This window comes from Molossus molossus, unplaced genomic scaffold, assembly GCF_014108415.1.
Source record: "Molossus molossus isolate mMolMol1 unplaced genomic scaffold, mMolMol1.p scaffold_m16_p_10, whole genome shotgun sequence".
In the NCBI taxonomy this organism is placed as follows: Eukaryota; Metazoa; Chordata; class Mammalia; order Chiroptera; family Molossidae; genus Molossus; species Molossus molossus.
The window spans coordinates 32,587,137-32,612,596 of NW_023425345.1; the positions used below are offsets into that span (position 1 = coordinate 32,587,137).

The 25,460-nt window shown below is 39.7% G+C and overlaps 1 protein-coding gene across 1 annotated transcript in view; it reads right to left on the bottom strand.

Annotated features, from left to right (window-relative positions):
* Positions 1–25,460, bottom strand: part of ST8SIA1 (ST8 alpha-N-acetyl-neuraminide alpha-2,8-sialyltransferase 1) — a 151,099-nt gene that overhangs the window by 47,997 nt on the left and 77,642 nt on the right. The window contains exons 3-4 of the mRNA XM_036251987.1: positions 14,454–14,563; positions 8,779–8,871 (exon numbers count right to left, since the gene is read on the bottom strand). Of these exons, the coding sequence (XP_036107880.1) occupies positions 8,779–8,871; positions 14,454–14,563 (203 nt within the window). The remainder of the gene's footprint in view (positions 1–8,778; positions 8,872–14,453; positions 14,564–25,460) is intronic.

Here is a 25,460-nt window from a genome sequence, read left to right on the forward strand (position 1 = left end):
AGATGAGATCCTCATAAAAATAATAAATAAGTAAATACATACATACAAGAATTGAGTGAGCAAGTTGGAAAAATGGCAGGGGAGTGAATGGAAGCTGCACAGACCGTCTCCCAGGACCAAACTGGATTTACAACGAAAATAAAGACAAATCGTCAGGAAGGGGCAACCGAAAGGCAGCCTGGAGGACCACATAACCAGGGACACTGACTCAATCCTGGTAGGCTAGCGAGGACGCTAGAGGGGGCCGGGAGACCACGGTCCACAGCGGCCTGGTCTGGGACCAGGGGACTTGGCTGGGTCCAGGAAACCAGCTGGAAGCTGCTGCCGCCTCAGCTGCATCCAGCAACCACGGATGAGTCCTGCGAACTCGGCTGGGTGCTATGCCCTAGGCTGGTGCCACAGCCGCAGCCGCCCTTGGCTGGAAGCAGCGCCCTCAGGTGAAAAGTCCCAGGCGGCTCCACGACGCAGACTCTGGACAGAGGCTAAATTGGCAGCACCCACTCACCTTGGGCTCCAGCAGAAGGAAGGCAGACTGGACTGGAAGTGTGTGGGGACACTCGGGATTTGGAGGGTGCTCAGAGCTCTTCCTGAGTGCAGCCACGCAGGACTGTGGTCATCTTACTTCTTCCCAGGGCCCTGGGGAGAGGTGGCGGCCCCTCCCGAGGAGATTCAACCCCACTTGGTGGCCATTGAAATGCTAATTGAGGCCTATTAACAACCAGCATCTGTCCCACCCTCGGGAAATCCTCTTACACTGAGCACCTGAGGAATTTTTCAGGCAACTCAGAAACCAAAGTTCTTCAGGTGACCTCTACTAATAGCCTCCAGGCAAAAAAAGCTAGAGGATAACTACCATTCCCTGGGCTAGCAACTCTAACCAGGAAAGTTAAGACTTGACAGTGGTGTTTAAAGTGGGTCCTCTCTGCCTCATCCAAACCCAGGAAAGGGAGCCACAAACAGCAGAACACCAATACCCACAGGGAAAATTTGGCAGACTCCAAACCCACTGTGAGAGCCAAAATGGTGAAAAATAGAAACAAAAGCCAAATGAAAGAACAAGAGACCTCTACCGAAGATGAGATAAATGAGGTGCAGTTTAGCAAGTTAACAAAACTAGAAATCAGAGCCATGATCTTGAGGAAGCTCAACAGCGTGTGTAAGGACATAGAGATGCTGAAAATAAGCCAATTGGAAATTAAAAACCACAAAGAAGAGATAAAAAATGACATATCAGAAATGAAAAACACATTGGAAGGTCTAAAAAGCAGAGTAGAGGAAGCTGAGGACCGGATCAGTGAATTAGAAGACAGGGTAGAAAAAATCAACCAATCAGAAAAACAAAAGGAAAAAAACTATTAAAAAACAGGAAGACAGCTTAAGAGAACTGTGGGACAACTGGAAAAGGAATAATATTCGCATCATAGGAGTCCCCGAAGAAGAAGAAAATGAGCAAGGGATAGAGAATATATTCAAAGAAATAGTGACAGAAAACTTTCCTAATTTGGTGAAGGAAGAAGGCATTCAAGTTCAAAAAGCACAGAGAGCCCCAAGTAAGAAGAACCCAAACAGGCCCATACCAAGACACATGGTAATCAAACTGCCACAAATTAAAGACAAAGAGAGAATCCTAAAAACAGCAAGATATAAGCAACAGGTTACCTACAAAGGAAACCCCATAAGGCTCTCAGCTCACTTCTCACAAGAAACACTACAGGCCAGAAGGGAATGGCATGAAGTAATCACGGTCATGAAAAACAAGGATCTGAATCCAAGACTACTCTACCCAGCAAGGCTATCTCAAAATAGAAGGTCAAATAAAGAGCTTCCCAGACAAAAAAAAAGTCTAAGGGAATACATTAGCACCAAACCAGCACTGCAAGAAATGTTAAAAGGACTGCTGTAATTACCAGGAGAAATGGGAAGAAAAATAGAACCACACTAAACAAAAATGGCAATAAATAAGTACATATCGTAATTACCTTAAATGTAAATGGATTGAATGCTGCTATGAAAAGACACAGAGTAGCTGATTGGATAAGAAAGCATGACTCATCTATATGTTGTTTACAAGAGACCCACCTCACAACAAAAGACTCACATACCTTGAAAGTGAAGGGATGGAAAAAAATCTTCCAAGCAAACGGAAAGGAAAAAAAAGCAGAGGTAGCAATACTCATATCTGATAAAATAGATTTCAGAATGAAGGCCATAACTAGAGACAAAGAAGGCCACTACATAATATTGAAAGGATCTATCCCACAGGAAGATATAACCTTGGTAAACATATATGCACCAAATATAGGAGCACCAAAATATATTAAAAATCTTCTGGAGGACTTCAAAGGAGAAATCGACAGCAATACAATCATAGCAGGGGACTTCTACACCCCACTGACATCACTGGATAGATCCTCTAGACAAAAAATTAGCAAGGAAACAGAGACTCTAAATGAAGCACTAGACCAAATGGATTTAATAGATATCTACAAAGAATTATACCCCAAAACTACAGAATTCACATTCTTCTCAAGTGCACATAGGACATTCTCAAAGACAGACCACATGTTAGGGCACAAACTAAGTCTCTACAAGTTCAAGAAGACTGAAATCATATCAAGCATCTTCTCAGATCACAATGGCATGAAACTAGAAATCAATTGCAAGAAGAACATACAAAGACATTTGAACACATGGAAGCTAAATAGCATGTTATTAAACAATGAATGGGTCCCAAGGAGATAAGGAAGAAATAAAAAACTTCATGGAAACCAATGAAAATGAAGAAACAACACAAAATCTATGGGATGCAGCAAAAGCAGTTCTGAGAGGGAAATTCATAGCACTACAGGCCTACCTCAAAAAAAAAAAGAAAAGAAAAATCTCTAATAGACTATCTAACCTCACAACTTAAAGAACTAGAGAGCAAACAAAAAGAAAACCCCAGAGCAAGTAGAAGGAAGGAAATAGTAAAGATCAGAGCCTAAATAAACAACATAGAGACCGAAAAAGCAATTCAAAGGATCAAGGAAACAAAGAGCTGGTTCTTCGAAAAGATAAACAAGATTGATGGAACCTTAGCTAGACTCACCAAGAAACAAAGAGAGAGAACCCTAATACACAAAATCAGAAATGAAAGAGGAGAAGTAACAACTGACACCACAGAAATACAAAAGATCGTTAACTACTATGAACAATTTATGGCAACAAATTTGACAATCTAAGCGAAATGGACAAATTTCTAGAAACACACAGTCTCCCAAAACTGGACAAGGAAGAGAGAGAAAACTTGAACAGACCAATAACAACAGAAGAAATTGAAGATGTAATCTAGACCCTCCCAGCAAACAAAAGCCCAGGACCGGATGGCTTCACAGGGGAGTTTTACCGAACATTCAAAGAAGAACTAATACCCATTCTCCTCAAACTATTTCAAAAAATTCAAGAAGAAGGAAGACTTCCAAACTCGTTTTATGAAGCCAGCATAATTCTAATTCCAAAACCAGAAAAAGACACTACAAAGAAAGAAAACTACAGGCCAATATCCCTGATGAACATAGATGCCAAAATCCTGAACAAAATACTAGCAAATCGGATCCAGCAAAACACCAAAAAAATTATTCACCATGACCAAGTGGGATTTATCCCAGGGATGCAAGGCTGGTACAATATTCACAAATCAATAAACGTGATACACCACATAAATAAAATGAAGAATAAAAACCACATGATCATATCAATAGATGCAGAAAAAGCCTTCGACAAAATCCAGCATCCATTTCTGATAAAAACACTCAGCAATGTGGGAATAGAGGGATCATATCTAGACATAATATAGGCCATATATGAAAGACCTACAGCCAACATCATACTCAATGAGCAAAAACTAAAAGCATTTTCCTTAAGAACAGGAACAAGGCAAGGATGCCCACTTTCACCACTCTTATTAACATAGTACTGGAAGTCTTAGCCACAGCAATCAGACAGGAAGAAAAAATAAAAGGGATCCAAATTGGAGAGGAGGAAGTGAAACTGTTATTATTCACAGATGACATGATACTATACGCAGAAAACCCCAAAGACTCCATCAAATATTTACTAGACTTAATAAATGAATTTGGCAAAGTAGCAGGATACAAAAATAACGTCAAGAAATCGATGGCATTCTTATACACCAATGATGAACTCACAGAAAGAGAAACTAAGAAAACAATCCCATTTACCATTGTGGCAAAAAAATTAAGATACCTAGGAATAAACTTAACCAAAGAAATAAAGGACCTATTCACAGAAAACTACAGGTCATTGAAAAAAGAAATACAGGAAGATATAAAAAAGTAGAAGCACATACCCTGTTCATGGATTGGAATAATTAACATCATTAAAATGTCCATATTACCCAAAGCAATCTATAGATTCAATGCAATCCCCATCAAAATACCAACGGCATACTTCACAGAATTAGAACAAGTACTTCAAAAGTTCATATGGAACAACAACAAAAAAAAAACCTCGAATAGCCACAGCAATCTTGAAAACAAAGAACAAAGTTGGAGGGATCACATTACCAGATTTCAGGTTATACTACAAAGCCACTATAATCAAAACAGCCTGGTACTGGCACAAGAACAGGCATATAGACCAGTGGATCAGAACAGAGAACCCAAAAATGGACCCAAGGCAATATGCTCAATTAATATTTGAGAAAGGTGGCAAGAGCATACAGTAAGGACAGCCTCTTTAATAAATGGTGTTGGGAAAATTGGACAGCTACATACAGAAAAATGAAACTAGACCATCAACTTACACCCTACACCAAAATAAACTCAAAATGGATAAAAGATTTAAATGTGACTCATGAATCCATAAAAACCCTTGAAGAAAATGTAGGCAACAAAATTTCAGACATCATACACAGCAGAATTTTCACTGATACATCACCTAAGGCAACAGAAACAAAGGAGAAAATGAACACATGGGACTACATCAAACTCAAAGCTTCTGCACAGCGAAAGATACAATCATCAAAACAGGAAGGCTACCCACTGTATGGGAGAGCATCATTGCCAATGATGTATCCGATAAGGGGTTAATTTCCAATATATACAGAGTGCTCATACAACTCCACAACAGGAAGACAAAGAACCCAATTAAAAAATGGGCAGAGGAACTAAATAGACACCTCTCCAAACAGGACATACAAATGGCTAAGAGACATTTGAAAAAATGCTCATCATCACTAATCATCAGAGAGATTCAAATTAAAACAACAATGAGGTATCACCTCCCACCTGTCAGAATGGCCGCCATCAACAAATCATCAAACAACAAGTGTTGGCGAGGGTGTGGAGAAAAGGGGACTCTAATACACTGCTGGTAGGAATGCAGACTGGTGCAGTCACTATGGAAAACACTATGGTGTTACCTCAAAAAATTCAAAATTGAACTTCCATTTGACCCAGTGATCCCACTTCTAGGAATATACCCTAAGAAGCCTGAAACACCAATCAGAAAGAATATATGTACCCCCATGTTTGTAGCAGCACTATTTACAATAGCTAAGATCTGGAAACAGCCCAAGTGTTCATCAGTGCTCAAATGGATATAAAAGCGGTGGTACATATACACAATGGAGTACTACGCAGCTGTAAGAAAGAAAGATCTCTCATCCTTTGAGACTACATGGAGAGACCTGGAAAGTGTCATTCTAAGTGAAACAAGCCAAACAGAGAAAGACAAGTATCATATGATCTCACTTATTTGTGGAATATAATGAACATAACAGTCTGAGGAATGGGGTAGTTCCAGAGATGTGGAAGTGGGGTACAGACTGACAATCCCCAGAAGAGGGGGTGGTGGGGGAGAGATAAACCACAGAACTTATATGCATGTATGCATGAACAGTGGACATGGACAACAAACTGGGGACAGGGCAGGGAGGGAGGGGGAGGGGGAATCAGTGAGGGGAAAAAGGAGAAACATCTGTAACAAAAATTAATTTAAAAATTAATTAATTAAATAATAAAAAGAATTGAGTGAGTGTCAATAACTAAACTGTGAGAATAATATTTTTGTTTTCTTGTTCTACATTAGCTGATACATCAAAAACAAATTATACTAAAAATTAATTATCAATCTAATCTTTGGTCATTCATTTAATTTACTGATTCACAAATTTGTCTACTTGGTTTTTCAGTGACATTTTTTTAAAGAACAGTTTATTGACTTTTAGAGAGAGAAGGGAGAGGAAGACGGAGAAAGAGAAAAAGAAAACATTGATGTGAGAGTGTAACATTGATCAGCTGGCTCCTGCATGCGCCCTATCGGCATACACACACACACACACACACACACACACACACCTATATGGTACAAGAAGAGTGAGAAGTCTTGGATAATCCAGAGGTTCTAAAAGCCACCTAGTAAGAGGACTAGAATGAGAAAGCAAATACAGTGGGTAAGAGGAGATAATCAGACACATGAGAGAGTGTCTATCTGCCTTACTTCAGGCACATCATGAGAAAGCAGGTTTCTTTGGAAAAGACAACAGGGTTGGGAAAAAGAGGCGGCAGCAGGAAAAGGGGGAGACCAAATATGGGTCTACAGGTGCTGGGCAGGGCTGTTGAGGACAAGACTTCATGGACATCACTCATTCCTAAGGTCTCGAAGCTGACTCAACCGCATGCAGCACACTTAAGAGAGAGAATGTTCAGAGATAAAAAATAATACTATGATTGCTAATACTTATATAGTGCTTACAGTCTACCAGGCACTGTTCTAAGCATTGTATATAATTACAGTAGGTAGCGAGATATACATACATACACAAATATGCACATATATATATGTAATGTAATTCACTATGCTAAAAGTATTACCCCTGCTTTACAAATGAGGAAACTGAAGGAGACGGTGTTAAGTGACGTAGCCAATCCCACACAGACACAGCCCATAAGTGGACAAATGGAGTAAAACCCTAGTCATCTCGCTTTAGAGTAAAAAATCTTCACCACTAAACCTTCAAGCCTTCCAACTAATAGAAGAAAGGTTTCCCTCAAACAAAAAATAGATTCCTATTAGACTTGTAATTGGCAACACTGGAATCGAAGAGGATAATGGAACAATCGCTTCAAGGTTCTAAAGAACATGAAATATCTAGAAAAAGTTTATCTAATATTAATTACTGTTATTTTCAAATGGTGAGGTTTGTGGTGATCTTTTGTTTACCTTCTTTTTTGTACTTTTATCTTTTATTTTAAATTCTTATAAAGAACATATGTTTTCATACTCTGGTTTCTCTTCAGATCGCATAAATCTTTCGCTTCTTAAAGAACATATGTTTTTATTGAAAACAATAAAATTGTTATAAAAATAAATACATTTACATGGACTAAATTTCTTAAATATGAACAAATGAAACTGTAAATGTACTAGATCTATAAAGTATAATATTTTCCCATTGGAGAAAATGTGGATAAGAAAAATCATCTAAAGATTTTTTTTTTAATAAAAAGAAGGCATAAAGAAAATAATTAACAAATTTCACTGCATAAAAAATGTTAAATTCTGATAGGATATAAGTTAAAAGATATGTAGAAAAGATTTGTTACATATATAGCAAACAAAGACTTACTATCGATAATATAAACAGTTCCTATAAATCAACAGGAAAATATTTTTTAAAGCACAAAAATGAACAGAAATACAAATAGGCAATTCACAAAAGTTCTAATAGCTGACACCCACTCAGCCTTTCTTGTTTTCAGAAAAAATACATATTTAGTAAGTATAGAATGTATCATTTTTTGTGCAACAAACTGACAAAAATTTAAAAGATTAGTGTTATTTTTAGGATTAGGAAATAGGCAGTCTTATCCATCCATTACTGAAGAGGAAGTAAATGCTACATTTAGAACAGTAATTTCACAATGTCCGTCAAAATTAAAAATTGTGTGGTTGTGTTTCTAGACATCTATTTTATGGGAACATTTACTTAAGAACCAAAACAAGTAGTGCAACATTGTTTAAAAAGTGACACACAATGGCTGTTCCCTTGGATAGGGCTTCCTTAGATGACAAGCACCACAGCCAAGAATGTCTGGAGATGTCATTCTTAATTGCTAGCTATACACGAGAGTCTAAAGGCCACATCTGACTCCCCTTTCACAGAGATTGAGTCATTTTCCACCATGAAGCTTACTGATGGTCTTCATCAACTAGAGACAGACACCCAGAAGCTCCCACAGCAGCTCAAGGTTTAATACTAGCACAAGACTTTTTCATGTTTTCCCAAATCTGATTTTAGATAATGTGATATAATATCATAATCATACATTCCTATACATTCTGACAATATTGCTGTTTTCATGCATGCATATGCAGTAGTTTGGTTATTAATTGTTCTTCTTAATAAAACTGATATTAATTCAGTTCAACAGTCCATGCCAATCAATGAATTGGGACTGAGGCCACCAAACTGGAAAGTAGTCATAATGAGTCAGCAGGATATTGTGTTGCTTTTTTGAATAAAACAATGGATCTTCATGCTATTTCTACCATCTCTGAAGGCAAGAAACAGAATCCCAGCTAAAGCATGAAATAGTGTTTGGATTCCCATAATTACACCTAGTTTATTTACAATTCCCTTCTTCACCCTTCCTGCCTGTCCAGGTGGTTTTCTTCTGTTTCCTAAGCCGAGTTATGCTCACTGCCTTTAAGATGCTAAATACTTCAAAAGCCTTCTTCTTTAGTTCCCTAACACCAAAAGTCATAAATGCTTACCTTTGCCGAATTATGCTGGGGTTAGCTGTCACTAGATGACTTTTGGTTCCCACATCTTTAGTATACTCACTTGACAAGGGAGGGAGATTGCACCTAGAGAAACAAGAACAGACATTTTAGAAAGATTTACTTACTTTTACATCATCAGTTACCACAACAAATAGGAATTTTACTAAATAGAGCTCAATTCACAAAGAGGTTTTTATCACCTCTCCCTTTTAATGGACATCAGATGGCTATCAGCATCTTCAAAACACTGTCATAATAACTAGTCCTGTTTAAAAAAAAAAAAAGAAAGGAAAACACCAGCTGGAGAGGTAAATGATCTATGAAAGGAAAGAGACATTACTAGAATTAATTTATTCCATTCGAACTATTTTTGAGGAGGGAGAACAGGGAATATTAGACTTGACATTAGAGCTCAGGAGGGTGCGGGACACAGGGCCTACACTGTATTCTGCATACCTATAAACCTCAAGAAACAAGGAGGAATTTGTATTTGTGTTTTTTCTTCTTTTTCCAAATTCTAAATTATAATAGTACATTCAGGGCAAATTCTGCCTTGAATGTACTATTATAATGTACTAAATCAATGCATGCCCCACTTTTTCATACATAACCCATGTATGGATTGACTATTGTTGAAGTCATGATGATACGTCATCTAAAGAAATGCAATGATTCTCCACCATCTCAGTTCAGTCAAGGGAGAGAGTATAGGTGATATTTTCCTGGTGACAGAAATAACACCCCCCCCCCCACACACACACACACACAATTATTTTCCATGGCTACACTGTCTTATGAATATTTATAATGGAAAATATGGCAACTGCCATTGTAAATCCCATGGCGTTCTGCCTGTGGAAATTAGACACGTTAATTCACCTGCCTGGCCTCAGTTTTCCCATTACACGAAACGAGGATAGTATCTTTTCCTTTCTAATAAGGTTGTTGTAAAGATTAAAGGAAGAAATGTATAAACAGTCTCTAGCTTTATGTCCCACACATAATAAAAGCTCAAAAATATCAGATATCAGAAATAGTATATCAATGTTATTCAATATACACCTATTATTTATGACAATCCCAAATAAATTTCCAGTTTCCATTAGGTTTCATTTTACTGCTATGTCCTAATTTCTAATTTCTCCTCTCCACTCGTATCTCTAACCTGACATCTGCCACATCAAAGCACCACTAACTTTTTATTACTTCGACAAACTAAAGCATTATTTATTTGTAGGTAGAGATCTTATAAATATTAATATATTTTAAGTTCCCCAACTAATACATTTTTCCTACAAACTTTCCCCAGAACATGGAACTGTGTAGGCACCTACTCAGCTTATCATCTCAAGTTCCCTGATGTCTCTTATTCACCCGGTGACTCCTACCACATCCAGGCATCCTAGGTGGAAACCTGTCTCCGTTCATTTAGAATCTTCCTTTCATCCATTCTTTGGTAATGAGATATTGGTTCTTGTGGCAGCTACTCTCAAATTAGGCAGCTAGTCAGTGACTTCTGCTGAGTGTCCACTGAGAACAAACACAGTGGCCATTGTGGGGAGCCCAGAAGTCAAGTCCCAGGCCTACTCTTGAAGCGTCTATAGCCAAGTGGTCACAAGACATCCACGTGGTTTCTGAGGACCCTTATGAGGGACAGCGCTTATTAGCAAGCAGGCTCCTCTGGCAGTGGCTCGAACTGCGATCTTGTGATGCAATTGATCTTTGCAAATATGAAGATGACTTCCAGGATAAAACACAAGCTAAAATTTGGACATTTGTCTCTTGAAGAAGCTTTGATCTTGCTGGTCCTTCATAACATTTGAGAACCAACCAGTTTGCATTCAAACTATAAAACTCTGACTATTGCTAAGGGGTGCTGTCAATCGACTTTGTCATTGCTAAACAAAGCAAATACTTTGTTTTTTTCTGTGAATTCCTTGTGGGTAGATCCATGGCTCATAAGTCTAGGTGCCTTCGTACCTTCTACCACAGGGTAAAAGCTTCCAAAAAACTTGCAGATATTGACTGCCAAATTCTATAGCAGAGGGAAATGCTTAAAACAATAAAGATAATATTCTATCAATGCTTTTCTGTAAAATAATTAAGTTATATTTTGGTGTGAATATCTGCTTTAAGTTCTTCTGGGCAAATCTTCTCTTTGAGTGCAAAAGTCTGTGACACTTCCCTGTAGCTCCTTTCTTTGAAAAAGCACACTGTAATTTTGGCACCTCAACCGCTAAACTGGTAATTACATAGGTTTATGTAAAAGGTGCATTTAATACAGTCAAATTGTTTCTAATAAGGCATAATTGTCTAAAAGTGCTTCGAAATTTGTATTGTCGCTTGTTGGCACAATTAACAGATGTTAATGGCTAGAGTCTTAGTAGCTGTATTCATGATCCTAAGAGATGTGATCACAGAACTGATGAAAAATGAAACATTCTTTGAATTGGGGAGTGGAGGTGGGTAGGGAATAGGCTTGGTGGACAGAAATCTTTAAATTGAAAAAAAAATCATAAAATTACTTTTTAAATTTTATGTATACTTAAGTATTCAAAACACGTACTTGAGCATAATTCGAAGACACAAAAATTATGTTGCCCTCACTTGTGCCTGAGCCACCCAATTTCTCTCTAAGATGCAGTCACCCTTATCTCTGTCTTACAGATTTTCCAGATAAATTTTATCCTACAATATTATTTTTTAAAGTTTTGATTTTGGTTATGGAGCAGATGTTTACTTTGAAAAATGGGAAATTGATTTTTAGCGTTAGAAGATGTGTTTGAAGATGTCTAAGCAAAGAAAATTATGACATTGTTATACTCTAGTCCTGAAAGACATTTTGAACTGTCCTCTGGTACACCACTGTGTACAGGTAAGGCCATAACTGTAACTGTCCACACACCCTAAAGTCTGCAACCAGACATACTATGTCCTTTCTAATCATATTTACTAAATGTTTAATCTTGAATATATGCTACTATCTCGATTTTCTAAGGGTACCCAAAAATATATGTTAAACAGCCAGACATTTATAAATAGATCCATAAATGGTCAAGTAAAGATAATTTTAAAATAACGTATCAACATTTAATTACTTCCATATTGTAAACCACAACTAAGACTTTGGAAAAATTCAAATATGTTAAGAAACTAGCACTATTCTTTAAATTAAGGCACATGCACACATACCTATAGTCATGATACTGTCTTTTTCTAATTCTTTTCAACCCTCGCTGTTCCCATCCGTCTGCAAACATTATGCTTCTTCATACTGTGCTGGGCACTCTAATCGCAGGAACTCATTAGTTCTAAACTTGAATATATCAACACCAGACTATACAAGGCAAACTTACTGGTTTATGGCCCCACTGGATAACCCCCTCTGCTGAGGCCTAGTCTTCCATGTTACCTTTAACATATCCATCTTCCTAAATGTACTCATACACACATATACACTCAGGAATAATATAAAAAAGACATTTATTGTACTGCCTCCTTCTACATTGCATTAAGAACTCTTCAAGTCACTTACCTTCCCTGAATCTGTGAGTATAATATCACCCATTCCCCCTTCCTTACATAGTTTTTTGAAAGAGCAAATGGATTTAGAATCGAGAGCAATTTGAAAGTTTAAACTAGACTATGCGAACTGTGTTACAGTTACACAGTATGATATAGTCACAGGTAGGATCGAAGTTTCTACCGTGGACAGCCCTGAAGAATTGTCTGCACCCACCTCCTCAAATACCTACTAGGAAGCTGAGCCCCAGCCAACGTAACATGACTTGCTGTAGATTACAGAGCTGGTGTGTGGCCAGGGCCTATCCTCCTACCTCCCTACTTCTTGGCTTCTTGCCCAGGAAATGCCAACGTATTGAAGTGAGCACCTGAATCTGACCCAGGGTCTCTGTTCTTCTGTCTGTGCTCTGCAGGCAACCGGTTCCACTTCTACTGATTAAATATGTCTCCAGCCCCACCTGGGGCCACTCTCCTGACTCCTGACACTGCAACCCTGCGACAGTCCTTGGTGACTTTCCCACATTGAAGCCTTGCCAAAGGCTCTTCCTGTGCCCAGGGTAGGATGGCTCATCCCGGACACCACTTGTCCTCAGAAAGTCCCAGTCCGCCCACCTCCCCGCTCGCCCACCCTGCCACTGTCCATCCCTGAATTACCCCATCACAGCACTAGCACACCTCCAGGTTTTAAAAACCACAAGAGAATTGTTCAACATAACATTTCCAGATCTGGCTAAGGCCTCATAGTGTAGGTGCCCGATAAACAGAAGTTATATGGACTTGAATGAAGAGAACATTATTTTTATCTTCTTCTCCATTTTCTTACTGTTTGTATATATTGCCAAAAAAAAAAAATAGTAATTGCAATGAAAAGGAAAATGCCATTCCTACACGGGCAAAACTATGGCAGGACATCTGCCTCAGGAAAGGTAGATACAGGATTTCCCCATTCTGCCGCAGGCTTCACCAGTGCCATAAAAAATTCTCAGGAAGCCCAACTGCCATTCTCTGAGAAGAAACCCCATAAACACTCTCAGATACCGTCTTTACTTTCCCCTACTCTGCTTGGCTCACAGCTCAGAGGTGGACTAGTGTTCTTAGCTACCTTTCCCCACTTAGAACATGACCTATTAAACTAAAATGAACATGAAAACCAATCCCCCTCCCTCTTCTGCTCAGTTTTCCATTCTCTGAGTTCCTTCAATTTTTTTTTTTCAGTAACAAATGTCTCCTTTTTCTACAACGCATCTGAGCATCCCCAGAGAAGGTAAGCTCCAAAATTACATTCTCTTACATCATCCTCACCACGCACCCGCTCTAGGCTCTGAAAGAATCTATCATGTGGCCCCATTTGGCTCCTTTCTTTTCTCCTCATGCTCCTCGCCCCCCACCCCCCCTCCAGCCAGACTCGAAGCCTGTGATTGCACCGCTCTCCAGCCAGGACCCTCCCCGTTGTCACTCTCCCCCTGCTTCTTTCCTTCCACTCAATCCCCAGCCCGTGTCAATCCAGTCCACTGCTGTCCTCACTCCTGGTCACAGTCACCCAGCAGTATAGGTGGTGCCGCTACAGTCTGATGGTCTGTGCTGTCGGCTGGATGTGTCTGAGCAATTCCCTCACGGGGCGGCGGCTGCTGAAGTGACGCGTACGTCACCACTCTGCTCAGCTCTCTGCTCCAAGCGTACTCCTTGCTCGCATTCACTCCCTCTCCTTCCCTCCAGTTTTCCTCCCTGGGCACAGATCAAATCCCTCTTCAAATCCCACCTACCAATTACAAATGCTTTTGTGAAAAAGAAGAAAACGGCGTAGAATGAAATGAATAAGTTAAAATATCCATTTATGCAGAGGTAGTCTTCAGAGCAATGTTTGAAAGTTTTAGTCGCCCGACTGCTGTAACCCAAAATAAAATCTGCATGTTTCCAGTCTGGGATCTTCCCAGGGCCTCGGACCCTCTCTTGGCTTTGTACTTTCTTGGGGCACGTTCCCTTGGCCCTCTCCTAAACCCACTTGTATATGAACTTCAAGGGAAGCCAAAGAGCAGCTACAACTGATTAATCACAAGTGACTAGTTTTGAAAGGCGCCAGGGCTGTGGGAGGGGTGGGGGAAAGGAGAAAAGGCAGAGGCCACGCTGTGGGTGCTCTCTCTTACCGCATGACAAAATTTGCTTCATCTATTTGACGGCCACAGCCACTCTTCTTCAGAATCCCACCATTTCCCACCACCGCACATTTCTTCAAGGGCAGCTGGAATGGGGTTGCCTAGCAACAGAAAACAAGGCGGGTTTTCACTACAGAGAACACACAACTGCTAACAAAATCATTGTTTACAGCAGACCCTCTGGAGGAATTTGACCGAAGATTGGGCAGAGCAAAGGGAACATGGAGAAAAAAAGATGCAAGAAGTTTGTAAGGAACAAACTAGTCTGTTTCTTTGAAATTTAAAATAAAATAAAATGCACTCTCTGAAGTATATTTAAATGAACACTTTTTTTGTCCCCTGTATCAAATTGTCCATACACCTAGTAGTGCCTGCTAGGGAAAAAAAGAGAAATCCAAGGTACACACAGAAATATTTTTAAAGGCATTAAACTGGGAACAAACTCAAATGAATTCTCTTCCCCAATTTGAATGCAATTTCATCCATTCATACAATCGGTCATATTCACTCAACAAACGTTGCTGAGCATTTCCTATGCTAACTGTTGAGGATTGGTACAAAAATACAGAAGTCACGGTCTCAGAATTCTCAGTCCAGGATGTGAGGAAAGTGTGGACGTGTGTGTGTATGTAACAGACACTAAAGTAATGCTGAAATTGCCATAGGAGAGGTAAACTCCCAATGCTGTGGAGAATCCTATAGAAGAGCAAGAAGGCATTTCGACCAAGTCGACTCAGGGAACGCTTTCTCACTCGAGCTAAATCTTAAAGGATGAGTGTTTGGCCAGGCAGAGAAAGTACAGTACACAAAAAGGCACCAAAGTGTGCTGAGTGTATGAGCACCTAAACCCACTGGGTGGGCCTGTCTAGAACTTAGGAGGCACTGAGCGGTGAGACTTACAACTGAACCAGACAGCATGTGACTTTCTTTCTGCAAACATTGAACTGGACTGCAAAGAGAACGTTCACTGTGCCTGAGTGTTCCCTGGAGTGCTATTTATAGAACCAGGGAATATCCAAACCCAGCAATAGCCCCTGGAAGTGAAATGCATCATTCAGCCTATTTTAAGCTAGATCAGCAAGAACCCAGGTACAGAATTTCCTGCTCACTGAAATAATGCATAATAGTGGGAGTTCTTTGGGTGACCTTACTATACATAACTGACATGTAAACTAACTATAGTGATATTAAGTAGGCCATCCTGGATGAATCTGATGTAAAGAATATGGATTATACCAAAAGAATGAATGGAATAAATACATGAAAGTATGTATACTATAAATCCTTGCCTAGGCATTAAAAGTTAAACCAGAAAAAACAAATTAGAGAAATCTTTGCCTTCCTTAATAGCTGAGGTAGGCTCTTAATGCAGCACAGAGGACAATTTCACACTCTTGGTTTCTAGTATGCAAAAGGATACAGCCCTAAAGTGTAAAAAGTCTAAGCATTTGCCCCCAGAGAGTTAAGAATGCCCTCCATGACCACAGCAGAGAGCAGTCCAGTGGCCTCCAGAGCAGGACACACAGCGGAGGGATGGGCAGAGGACAGTACTCTCACATCCAGGGTGACATGTGGCATTTTTCTCACTCTCAAGACGAGGGTTTGAAATCAACACTCGAAACACATTAGATCTACAAATTGTTAGATATAGATTTAAGTATTTATGCTCAAGTCAGCTGTCCATTTACTGCACAAGTATTTACTAAGTGCCTACTATTCCAGAACTGTCCTGATAACAGGGAACTAAGTAATAATCCCTGTTCCCCTGGAGCTTACGTTCTAATGGGGAAATGGATGATACATAAAGATAAGTGAGTAAAATAAACCAGGTGGTGACACGGGCTGTGGAGAGAAAGAAATCGTTAGAATGAGAGGATCAGGCAAGGAGATGAGGTGTGAGCCTTCCTGATATCGGCGAGAACCGCTGGTGTAGACCTTGAGGAAGGAACATTCCTGGGTTTGAAAGGAACGGCCAAGAGCCCAGTGTGTCTGGAGATGAGCAAGCAAGGGAGACAGAAGTAGGAGAAGAGATCACAGAGTTACCTGGGGAGGTTGGGGAACACGTTCTGCAGGGCCTTGGAGGGTATAGTAAGGACTTGGAATCTTATTCTAAGATGAGAATCAAGTCACTGAAGAGTCAGGAAAGGAACGACTCTGGGCCGTGTTTTGAGACCATCACTTTTTGCTTTGCGAACAGGCTGTGGGTTGGCATAGGAGGAAAGAAAGACCAGTAAGGAGGCTCTTGTAACAAGAGACCAGCGACGCTGGTGGTTTGGACTGGAGTGGCAGCGGGGCAGTGAGAAGTAAGCAGATTCTGGAGATATTTTGTAAGAAGAGCTGGCTGGATTTGCTGATGCAACGGAAATAAGGTGAGAGAAAAAGAGAGAAATCAAGAATCATTCCAAGGTTTTTGGCTTGAACCACTGTAAAGACGGACTTGCCATTTACAGAGATATGGAAGATTACGAGACGAACGGGTTTTAGGGGAATGATGTGGAGCTTAATTTTAAATGTGTCAAGTGTGGGATGCCCATTAGACATTTAACTGGCAATGTCTAGTAGGCAATTAGATACGTGAGAATACAATTACAAAACTGTTCTTTCCTGCAGATAGAAATGTGGAGTGATCAGAATACCGTCACATTTAAAGTTGGGATACTAGCTGGTGAATGAGTGTAGACAGAGAAGGGAAGGGCAGGGCAGGGCGGGGCAGGGCGGGGCAGGGCGGGGCGGGGCAGGGCAGGGCGGGGCAGGGCAGGGCAGGGCAGGGCAGGGCAGGGCAGGGGTCTAAGATGCAAATCTTGGGGCATTCCTCAGGAGAAGGAGGAGAGATCCATAAAGGAGACTAAGAAAGAGTGAGCAATGGAATGGGAAAAAATAACAGCCAAGTGTGGTGTCTTAGAAGCTAGGTTAAAAAATATATATATATCTCAAGAAGAAAGGGGGAAAATTGCATCAAATACTACAGAAAGATTAAGAAAACAACTGAAAATTGCCACTGGATTTAGCAATGCGGAGGTCAGTGCTAACCTTATAAAGGACAGATTGGGTTCAGTAGTGAGGACAGAAGACTGATCTGAGTTCAGAGAGTTATACATGCATACGTGCTATCTATATGAATATACTATAGTTTATTTGAAAAGTGTGAGTTCACGCCTCCTCAACTAATACTCAGTTTGCTTTGTAAAAGCCAACGTAAACCGCCCTCACTGTTGCTAGAGGTTTCAGAACCAGGCTGACTGGCAGTCCCAGGTTTCCCGGCAAGAACGTGGGCTCAGAACAGCAGATCTGGGGAGCGGCAGCGCCAGAGGCAGCCGCATAACCTGGGTACAAACACTGGCCCCTATCTTCCAGGAGGTGAGACTGTGGGGTTGTGGGCAGGCTGTCGGGACCCTCGGAATTCATTTCCTGTCTCTAAAGGGGGATAAAATTGCACAGGATTTGATGAGATGATGTCCATAAGGCCCCTCTCAGAGCCTCTGGCACGGCCATCCGCTCATCTGCCTTCACTTCCTCCTCCCTCTCCTCCTCCCAGAAGAGTCCACTCTCTTATGCAAGCCATGAAATACCCAGATTCCATGCGCTTGGGGAAACATGGTAAAACAGTGATTTATCTAACTCTATTTTAACAATTGAAATTATTTTATTAGCAGAACATTTAACTATTAAACCAAGGAACCATTAAAAAAAAACAAAAAACAATTTTAAGCACTCCAACAAAAGCCCAGTGAGAAAAACAAAAGCCATCTCTGACTTTTTTCCCAGCAATGTTTGTTTGCTACTTCATTTGGTCAACTGCCAGCCCTCACACAAGCAATTCCATTTCCATAAATATTTCCTGAGTGCTCTCTTCCGGGCATTTGGCGATACATGAGTGGACAACAGATCACTGAAGATTCACAGAGAGGAAATGTTTCATTGGGAAAATACTGAAATTTTTTGAAATAATTGAGATGGTATCATTCTATTTTAGAACACACAATACCTCAACTTGACAATGGTCAATGCTTACCAAAATAATGTATGAACAAGGTGTTCTTTTGGGGTATATTACATAGAAAGAACTTTTGACCATCCATTTCCACATGAATATTATGATTTGGGCAAAAAGCACTTTTATTACGACACTCCATCCTTTCTTTTCAAATGTACTTTCATGCATCCATGCAAGAAAAGAACTACTGGATCTGAGAATATAGTACAGTTTCCCTGCTAATCTTAAAAAAATACTACTCTAAATGGAAGGTCAAATTAGGCAGATCGACTATAGCACTGAGCTCAAAATACTGCTTGAGCACTAATTCACTATGAATCTTTATCCAAATGTTTTCATATATCACCATTTGTTCAATAAGCTAATTTTTTAATCAGCAGATTTATGTTGAGCATCTAATCAATTTTCAGCAATAACAGACCTCACTAAAGTGGCATTTCCTTAATGTCATAATGGATGTATAAGTGAATTCCCAAATTTAAAAAATAAATGTAAGCCCCACCACTATCTAAAGATGAGCCAGTTAATAAAGCCATTCTGAATCTTGCTTCTGAGATACCCCTTATTCATATCATCACCCACAGCCTCCAATCACCTGTGCCTCTTCTTAAATAGCCCTGATGCCTAACGTTCCTTTCCATTCAACTATTTGTTGAGCACCTATTATGGACCAGGACCTGTTATGAATACTGGGAATATGCTGGTGAACAAAACAGACATGTACCCCACTTGTGGAGCTCACATTCTAAGAGGAAAAACAGGATTTAACAAACGTGGAAGGGAGGGGCAGAGTGCGGCAGGGTTAAGAAATATCTCTGAGGAAGTGACACTGAGCTCTGAGATCAGAAGTTTTGAGGCATAAGAAAAGTAGTTGAGATTTCTATGCTATTAGATAACCTTAGGAAAGTTTAAAAAAGACCAAAAAATTAGGGTCTTTGATGTTTTATGACATGAGTGAAGGTAAAAAGACTTGTTATATATAGACTAGGAGACTTTCTTGGAAACAAATCACAAATGCCAACCGCAAAAACATTCCTGGTTGACAGTATGACTTTTGGAAGAATGCTATTAAAATCTGAAGAATTTAAACCTCGTTTTTTGGTGCCATACATAAATAGCTCCTGAGCATCCCAGAATGGTGTTTATTATTAATGAATGAAGCATTATTTACCGGCGTCATTTCCAAAGCCAGATACCTCACTTTGTCTTCCTCTTCACGTGCAATCTACATAAGACAACAAGGCACTAAGAGCCAGTGACCGCACCACCAGCACAGTCATGCCTGTTCATCTCCCATCCCGTAGACATAACTAGGTGTCTTGAATGACGACACTGCCTCTCTACGCAACAGAGTTAACCACCATCAAGCACTGCTTGTGCTAGAGTCTGAGCTTGCCTTGTGGGAAGGAGAGAAGTTAGGAGGTGCATGGAAAAAAAGAAAAGTGTAAACCATTTAGTAGACAGACAACTGGATTAAACAATACCAATATAACTATATTCACAGGAATACACACGTTTCAGCAAAAGCACCTCTGATTACAAATTAAGTTACAATAGTCTTTGAAAGAGGATACCTTTGAGGCATGTCTACAATGTAAAGTATTAGCATCATGCACTGATATAAAATCAGAATCAAAGGATAGAAAATATTGTATAGAACCACAATAGAACAAGAACAGAGATGAGGTAGGAGGCAGGCTACCACGTCCCTGCATCCAAGTTATAAAAAGTCAACCTTAAATCTAGGCTTCTTGGGAGCACAAGGGAGCCAGAAAGGTTTGAAATCCCAGAAGCAGCCCACTAGGATTCTATCTATAGTGAACCTCTGCTAGAAACAATCTAAGTCCTGAACAGATGGGAGGAGGCGCTCAGGCACACAGCTTTATGAGAACTGAACAATAGACTAAGTCAGAGTAAGCAGACTACTGGCCAATTAAATACCTTTCATGTCAGAAACTTACCTAAGCAACAAACTTGTCCTTTTAAATGCCCTGTTGCTTTTGAAGATGACAACAAAAGACTCCGTGTTTTAAAGTTAATACAGGATGTGTCAGATTATAGCAGATGTGACTCTCACCATACCTCACTGTATATTTCTCAAATGCACCAAATAACTTTTTCACCTACCTTGTTCTGGATTCTTCTTCCTCTAGCTTCATCTACCACCCCGTGCTGTAGTTTGATGTGTAACCTACATGTCATGCCTTGGTGCTTTTATACTTGGGGGGAAAGGAGAAATGCCATAAATATTTCTGAATAAACATTGTTTCACAGCTTAAACAAAAAAAGTGAGGCTTTCAAGCTAAATTTTGCTGATTTTGTTACACATGGAACGTTATCTCTTAGCCAGAAGAGTTAGCATTTTTGTTTTCACACTTCACAATTTAAAGAACAATTCTTTGTGTCTGTTTTGCCCTACTACACCCTTCAAACTCTTTTCTTGGACAGGTAGGGGGAGTAAGTCTTCTTTGTTTTGCAGTTGTATTTTAAAGCCAGCGAAATTACCAAGCCATTCAGTATTTAGAACACCACCAAGTGCCACTATTAATAAGAGGGATCAATGTCATTGTTGGATGTGGGTCTCAAGTCTTAACAGAAAAGCAGAGATTTTGATTTGCAATCCTTCAGAGTGGCCTGAAAAGCTGTCACTAAATGCCAGCCGCCATTAGTCACAATGTCAAAACACATGCTTGCCCTTACTGATGAAAATCTCAAGTTTTTGTGCATAAGAACATGACCTCACACATCCAATTGCACTTCAACCCATCCATTTCTATGTACCCTCACTCACGTATCCACACGAACTCCCACACATAATTATGCTCCACCCACACACATAATTTAATTTCTTGCCCATATGTTAATTATATCCTCCACCCAGGCATCTAAATACACCCCCTGCCTCACATCTAATTACAACCCCCCTCTTATGAATGTAATTACATCATTCAGCCACCCATCTAATTATGCCCTCCTTGACTTATTTAATTGCAATGCCCTGCTCAAGGACCTGCTTACATTCTAACCAGTGCATCAGTTAAGCCCCCAATGCTTTACCAATATTCTTCAGAGGCACATCTCTATCTCTGAACCCCCCTTTCTTATTTCAACTAAGGATTGGCAACTTCCCACAAGTGAATTTCTAGTGAAAACCGTGCCCAGCTAGCTAAACAGGTCAAATAATGACAAGATGCAGCTGAATCTAAAGCAGTTTTGGTCCTCTCCCGTAAATAAGAAAATATGTACTTGCTTTTTCAGTCATTTAACTAGCCCCTTGGAAGTCCAAATTAAAATTTCAGCTGTTTTTCTTATTTCTATGTATAAGCATTTTTATGATGAAACTATCCAGTAAAGTCATTTACTTCAGAGACAAATGCTTCTCATTATAGATACTATTAAACCCTTAAAAAATTACTCAAAATTTTGCCTGGAGATATATATTTATTCTATAATTAATAAGTACTAATTATAGAATATTTGCACATCCCTACTATTCAAGGAAGTTTAACTGTTCTTCAAATGCATGGAAACAAATTTCCCGAACGCTGCTGCTCAGATCTGCATTCCTCATTCCACTAATAAAATTGGGATTTCAAAAGGATAAATGTAGTATTAATATTCTTGGTTCACAGGATGCAGCTCTGAAAACTGAACACTGTGAGTATTTATATAATGGGTACTATTTCCCTATTAAAATGTTTACTCATTTCAAAAACAAGTGTTGTAAGGAGTATTATGTGTTTTTCACATATATTCTGTTATTCTGTATATAACCTGTGCAAGTCAATTATAACATCAGTTCATGTGAGTATTCAGCAGATTTATTAAACATTTCATAATCCATTCCTGGTTAACTTACATTCGTTACTGAGTTTCTGACCCATGAATGCCCAAACAGTAACACTTTAGGCCAGAGGTTGGCCACATTTCAAGAGTTCTCCAAACTAGATGGTGGGAAGAAAAAGAACATGAAGGACATGCACAACATCTCCAAGGTAGTGCCGGGGATTCCTAGTAGTGAGGCAGAAAATGGCCACAGTAGCAGCAGGAACTAAGCCTCGTGACACTGTTAGACTGCATTTGCAACTCCAGAGACAGAAGTGCTACTGAGAGATCCTTTTCTGCAGATAGTGTGTCTTTCTGTTGATGAACACTAGCCTAGAGCCTGCCTGCATGCACGAGTCTTGACTTAATCTTTCCTTCATGATTTAACCTTGGTGCCTTAGCCTTCTCATTTGTAATAATGGCACCCACCAAGTACAGTTGTTGTGAGGATTAAATGAGTTCTGTCTGGCACAAAGTAAGTGATCAATAACCGTTATCGTTATTTTCAATGGACCAACACGTTCTCAGCAACACAGCCCAGAGATCTTGGAATCACTTTTGCTTCTCATTTTTATCCTAACACCTACCTCTACAGAGGCTCTTCTGTTCTCTTTCCACCCTCCATGTAAATACAGGGTGGGGCAAAATTACATGTACAGTTGTGAGCACATAAAACACAAGAGCTTATTCTTGTATTGTTTTTATTGTATTATTTTCCAGTGAACCACTATAAACCCACTTTTGCCCCATCTTGTATTTTAAAAGTGGCTTACAACTTAGTCGGCTTCTAGTTCTTGCCTATCATTCATTCTTCATACTCTCATATACTAGTTATTCTTCTAAAATGAAGGTTATGGTATCACAGGTATTTGCAAATGTCCCAATGCATAAAATTATGCACATTAAATATATGTAGTTCCTTATACACCAATTATCCCTCAATACATCTTTAAATAAACAACGGCTAGTGCAAATCACTCTATTTTTAAAAATGTACAAAATGTACCATGTTTTCCCCTTTCCACAGAGAAAAACAAATGCAATCTTCATTGAGGTGCTCAGGACCCACCAACACTCTAAACTCCCTGCTCATTCTCTTCTCACAATATATCATCGAGGCTCACACCCGGTATCCCCTCCATACCATTTTATTTATCTGTGTTTCCTCCAACACAGTCTGAATTCCTTGTTTCCCTATTTTTGTTGAGGCTGCTACAATGCCCCCTCCCTTTCTTCCCCTTACTTTTCCAATTCTTTTATCTACCTACCAAATTATTCTTCACCCTTAAGATCTGTCAAGTGTCTGCAGGTACTGTGTTGAGTAGGATCACCTACACGTTCAAAGAATGCTCAAAAATTGAAACAGATCAGAGGAACATTAACATCATTTATGCTCAATGAGACATGAGAGTTATGTATTAGCCATGCACAGTGGCTTATAAACATACGTGGAATTGAATCAAATCATTTCTTCAATACTTTAGAGACTTTCAAAGTTATTATCATTGACGTTATTTTGTTTGCTTCATAATAGATGTCAAGATCATATACAGAAAAACCCTGTTAAACAACAAAAATGGAAAAACAAAAGAGAAGATAATATTTGACGTAGAAGGAGGGCATTTCTCCCCCATCTCTTGGTCTCTCTCTTATTTCTGAAAGTGATACTTAGACACACCAAGGAATTTGATGGTGCAGGAAAACCATTCATCTAATCAAACTCCCCCCCCACCCCCAGAAATTAAGAACTACAAACACTAAACACATTTCAGTTAAGAACATTTGGCAGGTATCTACTGAGTGACAACCAACCACATACTAGTCACTATACATGGTGTTGGGGCAAAAACCCTGACCCCCAGCTCAATGTGTATTTGACTAAAATGTAGTATGAATTAAGATATGTATTTTGTTTTTTATTATAACAGTGTGCAAATACTCAGGAATGCAGCATACTATTAAACTGTTACTCCAACTTAACTGATGAAACACCTGAACTAGCAGGACCAGGATCGACCACCTACTGACTATTCCATTAAGACACAAAGTACTATCTCATACATAACTATTCCATATTAAAATGAAGAAATTAAACAGAGAATAGTCTCTTTGAGAATACTTGGCTCTTGCTGCTTCCCCCCGACAGCCCCCACCCCCTGCCAACTGTATAAAAAGTATCCATGATCCTTTCTCGTGAGTTAAGGGAAAATAAGTCTCCAGAGCATCCCTTTCTTCCCAGCGTTGCTCTCGTAACCATTTCCCAGGACTCTGCCATGCGAGCCTCCAATCAGCTGGATTTCATAGCCTCTAAATCCCACACTCACACGTCTGCCTCTATTTATTTCAGCCTATCTGTACGGATTCTCTTATCCCCTTGTTTTTGTAGCATGACCCATGTAGATCAAAATCACTCTGAAATGTATATTAAAGATTTATGTTCTCGGTCCCGCTTCAACCCTCTTGAAACAGAAGCTCTGGGTAGAGCCCCGAAGGCTGAAGCTCCCCTACACAATTCATGTGCACAGTCAAGTTAGTGACCCACCAGGTCCTACCAACTCTCAGATACAACCTAAGGTCCTCCCTTCCCCAGAATTTTCCTGGCCAATCTCATCTTCTGGAATTGGCATCTGCAACCTTGCTCATGGCTACAAAAATGCCTACAGCACTAACTGTCACTTTGCCAGCCACTGTTCTGTGTATGTGCCCATCATCCACAAAGAGAGAATAAGCTGCTCAAGGATATAAACCATGTCTAGTAACTCTTAATGTCCTCAATTATTATGTATTATGACCACAATAAGTACATAGGTATTTTCTTGATAGATTAATTGATTGACCCAGAAATGCCAGGAATAGAAGCAAATGAGGCAAATATGTTCACTTTTTCAGACCACTGGTATGAAAGTTAAGGATACATAGTTGAGCTAAAAGAGCCTAGAACACAAGAGATGCAAAAGCCAATACCTACAGAATCCAGGCAGAGAGCAGAGCTAGTTGAAGGAAGACAATAGGGAGAGCTAAGGCCCGTGGTTAAGAGAGGACACATGACCAAACCAGAAAGATCAGGACCTGCTCATGCCCTGTTGATGGGCATGGGACCCAGGGCTGCTAGATGTTCTGATTTTTCTTTCGAAGTGATACTAAAAACACAGATTTTTATATGAAATCTTCTAGTTTTT